General features: G+C 35.9%; 1 protein-coding gene across 1 annotated transcript; it reads left to right on the top strand.

The window, feature by feature from the left end:
* Positions 1-4875: 4875 nt before the first annotated feature.
* Positions 4876-5359, top strand: LOC108366354 (uncharacterized). The gene has a single exon (XM_017620731.1). The coding sequence runs from the start codon at positions 4929-4931 to the stop codon at positions 5343-5345; it is 417 nt and encodes a 138-aa protein (XP_017476220.1). The 5' UTR covers positions 4876-4928; the 3' UTR covers positions 5346-5359.
* The last annotated feature ends 2917 nt before the right edge of the window (positions 5360-8276 follow it).

Here is an 8276-nt window from a genome sequence, read left to right as displayed (position 1 = left end):
ATATCTATAAATTTAAGAATTTGAAAAATGCATTTCAAATTGCCTAACATCAATTTGTCCAACATTTGGGCTCACTTAGTATTTTTGTGTGGCTTTTATTTGCTTAAATCCCCTTGTTTCTCGAATTTATTACTCACATCATTTTCGCAACAAGTGTTTGCTCTTAAGAAATTTATGGTTCTCACATGCTACTTACCGGTTTGCGATCAAAATTTATGTCCCAAAGTCGTTCGAAATTAATCCACTAAAACTCCACCGAAATCCACAGAGAGTTAATCCGCAAATTCCTACTTGCATTTAATTTAAGCGTGAAAAGGACTGTTGACAGCAACCACGGTAGCCATTAATTTATGAATCTTTGTACGAGTGTGGAGGTATTCAAACATACATATATTTACATATGTATGTATGTGTGTACATTAGGCCGTGTCAAAAAACAATCCGTACACCCCTGAGTCTAGAAAATTTTGGGAAAACAAATTTTTGGACGAACCGGTGAAGAGCGCCATACCAAATATGGCAAAAAGTACTAATTGTCCTCCGATGTTACTGTAATTTTTTATCAGCCACTTTACGCTTTCACATTAAACTATTTATAGTAACCAATTTTAGATTTTTTCTGTCTACTTAAGAAGTTTTTATTCCAACTAACGGTAGGCCCGTGAAATGTGCTCGGGCCAAAGGGAGAGAAGTGTAAATTGAGTGGGGCTTGTGAAGAAGTAGTGTCATGTGCGTAGAACCTGCTGCAATATCCAGACCGTAATTGTGTCAGAATAAAGCTGTGACAGCTGTGACGAAGCTCCTTAATGTGGCGGAGCGAGCTTAATCGAAGAGAAAGACAACTATATCGAGCAATCGCCAGCGTATGAGTTGAAGGAAATTCCATCCGGTTGCTTGGGGAACCTCGCTATATGAAAATTAAACAGAAGCAAGGAATAGCATCGCACTTGTGGAACCCCTTGTTTAGTTTTAGTTTCCAGCATTTTCGTGGCCTCGATGTCTACCAGTAGCGTGGAGCGACAAACGGTGTCCAAAGCCTTGCGATGTATCCAACGCTACTAGAACGGTTGTCGTACATTACGATCACGGTTGAGGCTGCGATTTATCTGAATGTATAAGCCTTATACTAGAACCTGTTAAGTGTTATGGCGATGTTTTTCACTTTGCAGAAGCCATGTTTTTGTTGGCATGTTTGCCGGCTTGAGTAGTGAGAACACCCTCCTTGATTTCCACAGATCGGGAATGGCGAGATTTATATCTCGTCCATTCTCAATACATCCAACCCAAAATTGTACCACCTAAGTATGCTGAAGGCCGGGCAGCGTCTGACAAAATATTCTGCACTATCCTGATCCTCCAAACAAACTGTAAAAAGTGCCGCCTCTTGGATCGCTAAATCCAGAGGTGGCAAATCCAACAAAGCATTAAAAGCCGGTCTGACGTTGTACCCATCCCATGGCACTCGTAATGCCTATACAAATGCTCATTTGTAGCCTGTTTGGCACAGAAACCGTCGTTTTGACCATGGCTAGGGATAGGAGTGAGTTTCCTGACCCTCCATTCCATTGAATTACGCAACGAAACAATGTAGATTTTTGTCACTTTGTATTTCTTACTTGTCCAACTATTTGTATGTTTTTACAACCTTCAGGCGTAGCGTAGCAGTAAAATGCAAAGGAACGCGGAAAATCGAAGTCGTCATAAAAACATTCACTTGCAGCATTCCAACGAAGCAGCCAAGTCATCATCATATAAATCTGATAATCAAGCATGCATTTGCCTAGAGAAGTCCTGTTATGCAGACGTTAATCGCGGTGCTTGAAGCTGAAATCACACTATGTATGCCTGGCAATTGTTTGCCGCCTTTCTGCTCGCGTGTAATGCTGCAATGAATTTTTAATTGCATGCAACATTATCATACATATGACACAATGAAGACTCCAATGAGCGGTCGTAGTAAAGCAATGGTAGGGGTAATTAAATATCACACATTGACAAATGAGCAACAACTGACAGCCGTGGAATTGTCACAGGGCACAGTTGCGATAACTTTTTAAGCCACAGCAGTAAAGTAGCAAAGGCAGCCGCAGAAGCTGGTGGGTACGAATTCATGCATATATATGTATGTACATATGTATAAGAGATTGAACCAGCCACTCATAAAAAGTGCCAAACCGGGCAAACGGGTAATAATTCGTAGAAAAATTATTGCGAAAAAAAACACACACACACAAGTTGTTGTCTATAAAAATCATTATACTCTCGTAACACGAAAAAGTTATTAAGAAAATAAAAACAGAAATTTTTGCTTTCGCAGAAAACAAATTTTGGTCAACAAAATGATTGCTATTAAAAGTTATACACAGGCCAACAACACGTTTATAAGTTACTTTAATAGCCAATAAAGTTGTCATCATGCCAATTTTCGACTGTCACGCCGATTTTTTTTTTTTTTTTACTCAGTGCCAATGAATATGGCACTTAAAAAAGCAAAGCTATCATTTATATAAAACACTAAAGCATCACTGGAGGTAGGAAAAGTAATTGAGAAAACGAATTTTCAGATCTAATGACATAAATGTTCAGCTGCGTTGCACATTAATAAATCAATTAACACATACGAAAGATGTATGAATGGTGTGACCGCGTACTTTGAGCATTTTTACTGTTTTGATTAAGGAATCCAATAATCGCAGCATTTTTGCGACATCAGTAAATCGGGCGTGATCTACAGGGTCGGTGGGTCTGAAAAAACTATATATAGTACGTAGAAAAATGGGCGCGAAACAAGTTCTCAATATTTATACTTCATGGCCTCATCAACAGGTGATAAAGAGTCTTCATCCATTGAAATTTTAATTGTCCTTAAAATAACAAAATCTAAATTTTGTATGGAGCACCGCATGACAGCCATAAAAATTACCCAATTTTAAAACAAATTTTTAGGGGTCACTAAAAAATTATAATTTTTTTTTTTTAAAGTCGCAAAAATTTGAAAAATGTTCATTTCAAATCTGATAACTTTGGCATATTTTTGAAAAGTAAAAACTTTGTCGAAGTTTGGCGATTTAAAAAATAATAATAATTTGCAAAAAAAAAATCTGAAATTTTTTATTTTTTTTATGCCTTTATTTTGTACGTAGACAAACTAAAAGGTTGGTTGGTTACGGACCTCTCTAATGCATGTGTATATGAAAAATATTCGAATGTATTTCTTTTCCCATCTACCATTGGTCTAAGAGTGCAAGTGTGCTTGCCGCCCGACTTGTCACTTATGCAGTTTCCCACAACATCACATTGACTGATAAACATTTTGACGCAATAGAGGGAGGTTAGGTATTCCCGAACCAATTTATATCGCACCATCAGTGAGCTGAGGACCCTAATTGCCGCTTGGTTTACAAAGTACCTTATTGACGTCTTACTGTTGAGCACTTTGTCACTGAAACACAGTACAAAAGTCTAGTAGCCTAAACTTAATGTTGACGGAGAGTTCATAGTAGAATACCCGCACACGCTAAGTTCGTTATGCATCCTGTTTTCCTGAGCATTATTGAAGCCCGTGCTGCGGCAGTAATATAGACAGAGTGGAAGTGATACGTAATGCACCGCTAATAGGGTGTTCGCATGATGCGATTTTACAGGCAACTTTTAGTTGAAAGCAACTAAAGCCTGGTGTGAACGGCCTTTCAACTAATCGCTTCCAATGAAGTTGAGGTGCAGCCAACTTTTGATTCAACTAATCGCATCTAAAATTGCCTATAAAATAGCCTCATGCGAACACCGTATAATGGAAATGAGAGCTGCCTATGGTGCTCGCTCTATCTGCCTGACTAGGGTAGCTCTTTTTAGCGAATTGATATTTATCGATAAATTTTTAATTTTTATCGATTAAGTTTTAATATTTATCCATTTATTTTTTGTATTTATTGTTTAATTTTGGATATTTATCGATTAAGTTTTCGATATTGCCCGGTTATTTTTCGACATTTATTGATGAATGTGGAAAATGATTTTTCGATAACACTTCATGTGGTATCCGTGAAGTGGTTTTGGCCAGTAAAATTATGTGGAAGTGTATTGTAAACATGTATAACGAGCCCTTGTTGGCAGTTGCGGCTCGATATATGTAATATGATGGGTTATTTTCACTGCTCAAATGCACTAGTGCATTTGATGTAGTGCGATTGCGTATGGGAGTGAGCATTATTCGCAGAAGCTGGAATACACTCATGTTTGTAAAACAACAAAATTGGACATCAGGTGGCCAATAGGGTTGCAGTATTTTTCAAGCGAAAGGTTGTGATTTGAGGAAAGTCTCGTAGGTAGCTTGCACCAGAAAACGATGCAACTCCGATCGTATCGTACTTCACCTAAGAATTTGCTTCTTAGTAGAGAGGTGAGTGAATGACCGGCTATAAGTGCAAGCTTGTGTATCTATTGGGTATGCCACTACAAGGGAAGAGATATAATCAAAATAGCAGAAGAAACTGCCAGAAGCTTTACTAGTCTTCTTTTTCAAAAAGAGTCTTACAGCATCTCATGTCGCTAGGAGCTAAATGGTCTCTAAATGGCTATTTGATTTTGAAATGACTCTTAAAAACTTATTATTAGTTTATTTTAAAAGTTTGATCTTTTGCCCTGAAATCAATTAAATCCCCTGCAATTTAACCTTTTTACACTCGCAGAAGTAAGGTGGTTCCCAGCTGGGCAGCTGAAATACTTGACAACCGCAAGACGCTTAGCGCCTTATCAGCATTACGCTGATAGCAGTAGTGATTAACACTCGGTGATTTTTGGTGTAAAGAAAAGTTTGATTGTTGCGCTATAAATACTGAAATGAATTTTTATAAGCAGCATAGTCGTATTCAAATCGTGATTTAAATACTTAAACCATAACGGCATTCCAATTCGAAAAACAATATAAAATGCTGAGCAATAAATCCATCTTATACATCACACTCTGCTGCACGCTCTGCACTTTGAGCCATGCATATCCTTTACTGGAGCTGGATCAGCAGTTCGACAATGATGCAGCAATCCACTTAGAAGACGAACACAGTTGGGTGGCGGGAGACCCTGCTTTGCTGCTGGCACGCCATGCACGTTCACCATCCTCGTCTGAGGAATCATCACAAGAAAATAAAAGAGGACGAATTGAGCTGAAATACGAAGACACGCCAGAGCGAGGACGTGAAGCAAGTTTCAAGTACAACCATCATTTGATGAAAAGCGATGACGATAGTTATAGTATTGATGCTTATGCACAGGGCAGGCGTAATTACGATTGGAATCAAAATGATTTCCAAGGCGGTCTGGAGGGGCATTGGTATTTTAAAGGATGAAAGATTAAACCTTGGGTATAGACTAAGAAATGTTAATAAATAATTAGATATCTAATAAACACGAGAAACGCAAGAAGTTTTTAAAAATTAAATTAAAAAAAAAAATTAAAAATTTAAAAAATATGGATTTATAAAAATCAGATTAAAAAAAAAAATCAAAAATTTTAAAAAATATGGTTTGCTTTTCTATCTCAAGTTAAATAACACAGAATTTTGAAAATTGTATACCTAAAAATTCTTACAAAATATATTTTTATTAATTTAATTGTTCCAGCGGTTAATGGAAAATGTTGAATAAGCACCAGCTGCTTTCCATGCTTCACCATCTTTACATCATTTGTTGAATTTGAAAATCCATTAATTTTCCACTTTTCCATAATGAGAAATTTACAATTGATACTCTCGCAATTATAATTGTTTTCGCACGCACATACGTTTGTAAGCAATGTCCTTCGCAACTGTCACAGCCAGCGAGGACAGCAGCAGCAGCTTTTAGTGGTCTGGCGCCTATTTGTCGTGCAAGTTACATAGCTTCTACGAATATCAACATACCAACGAACCAACCCTCCGGAAAGTAATTCAAAACCCCTGCAGGAAAATATAATCTTAATCGATTAATTTTACATAGTTATCGATTATATTATTCGCTTTTATTGCAAATCATTTATCAATAGAAAACATACTTATCGAGTCTATTGAAATTTACTTATCGATAAAAATGTCGCTGTTGATTTCCTTATAGTTTTCAATAAATTTTTCAAAATTATTTTTGATACCGTACCTAGATATTGTTATACAACTACGTACCAATATTGTTATAGCAATTTTCATCTATATTGTTATCAAATAATTTTCGATATTTATCGATTTCGTTGTATATAAGGTTGTCAAAATAGCTATAGATAGTTAAAATTATTAATAAAAATCAATAAATCATATTCATCGAAATCGGTAGCAATATCCTTGTAGAATCGCTTATCGTTTTTGATACTTTTACCGTTATTGCTATTGATATCTAAGTCGTTATTTGTATCGATTAATTTTCGATATTTATTTATTATATTCATAGTTTTTCTATAAATACATTTTAAGATCTTGCAAATAATTAAATTTATCGATATAAAAAATGCATGGAATTTATCGTTATCGACAACATTATAAGTATGTATTTCCCCAAACATTATACATATAGGCTTTCAGCAGCAATCAGTATTTTGTGAGTAATACCAGAATAGTATCACAGAAACATTTGGTACAACTCCTGCGTAGGATTCCTATTCAACCATGCAAACATTTCCGAATTCGCAAACTTCCCCCCTGGGAATGCACAAGCATAGATAAATACAAACATATATAACTACATAAGTATGTGTCTGTCTACAACACATTACTCCCGTTTTATTAGTCAATGCAAATACGAATTAATGGGTGCACGATCGCGCCTCCAATAAGAACTCACTATCCATTTGTGGTTTGGGTAGGACAAGAGTACTCGGCCAAACAAACATTAGTTATTGATGAACACACATACACATGTATGTATGTATATGTATGCATGTATACAAGAACATATTTATATGTACCTTGAAACTGATACGAAAACACTTACTATGAATACACCTGCGTTCAACTAATTAGCACCGATATTCAAAATAATTGTTTGCAACTTACGTTTATTTATTTATTTTTAATAATTTTGATTTCAAATATAATTCAATCTATAACAGAAACCACATACATAAATAAATATAATAAATAAAAGTTTCAAAGCTTGCACAAATTTAAAAAAAAAAAAAATTATCAAACTTCAAAAAATTGTCACCAAAATTTCAAAATTTTTAATCAGAATTTTGAGAAAATTTTTTATGCAGTTTTGTAGCCCATGCAGTTTTAGTTGAATAAAGTGCAAGTTTCAAGTCGCTAAAAATTAGCGTTGATTTTTTAGATTTTTTTTTGTAGACGGATTTTTTTATATTAAATTCTAAAAAATCAACGATAATTTTTAAGCGACTTGAAACTTGCACTTCATTAGACACAAATTGAATGGGCTACAAATGCAAAGCTGCATACCCGAAAGTTTTCTAAATATCCTGATTAGAATTTGGAAATTTTGATGAAAAATTTTTGAAGCTTAATAAATTTTTTTTTTAATTTGTGCAAGCTTTGAAATTTTTATTTTTGTTGTTTTGTGTTCTATATTGAGTTATATTTTAAATGAAAAACGTTAAAGGTAAATAAAAAAAACATAAGTTGCATCATTTTTAATTTCGGTGCTAATTAGTTGCACGCAGGTGTATATATGAATATGTATATGGTTGTGCCATGATGGCAAGTTGCCGGACGTTGTCCTTTCTACAGCATCCTATTCAGAATGCCACATACCACAACATCCAATGGCCTCAATGCGAGCATGACATGGGGGTTGGGTGTGGGTGTGGGTGTGCGCCTTTTTGATGGTACATATATGCAACCAACCCGCCGCCACTGAGTAGAACTTTGTTCATTTATATGCAATAGCATCAATTTAATGTTGTCAATGTTTACAATGTTGCCGACATTGTCGCCACCAAAACAGACGCTCGCCGAAGCAGATTTCCGTCTCATCATTAGATCAGCGACTGGCACAGCCGTCCAAGCGACCGAACGCTCGAGTGCCCCCCTTTTCAGAATTGCGGTGATAACGATAATGTCCAAGTTGGCGTTCATCGTAAGTACTTTGAATGCGTGAGTGTGTGTGTGTGGGTGTGTGTGGTGGTTCGCAGTGTAGAGGGCCATTATGTGTAGTTTTTGCTTTGTGGTGTTAATGTTTATTAGTTTCATGACTTCACAATTGCTGTCACTAGCGGCTGTTATTTTTTGCTTTGTTCGTGTTACTAGTCCAGTGTTGTAATTGTTGTCATCATTGCTTCGTAGTGCATGTTATTATTGTTG

The sequence above is a fragment of the Rhagoletis zephyria genome, unplaced genomic scaffold (assembly GCF_001687245.7).
Source record: "Rhagoletis zephyria isolate East Lansing unplaced genomic scaffold, Rhagoletis_zephyria_1.1 Rzeph_scaffold_02240, whole genome shotgun sequence".
Taxonomy (NCBI): domain Eukaryota; kingdom Metazoa; phylum Arthropoda; class Insecta; order Diptera; family Tephritidae; genus Rhagoletis; species Rhagoletis zephyria.
This window is presented reverse-complemented; position numbering and strand designations above follow the sequence as displayed.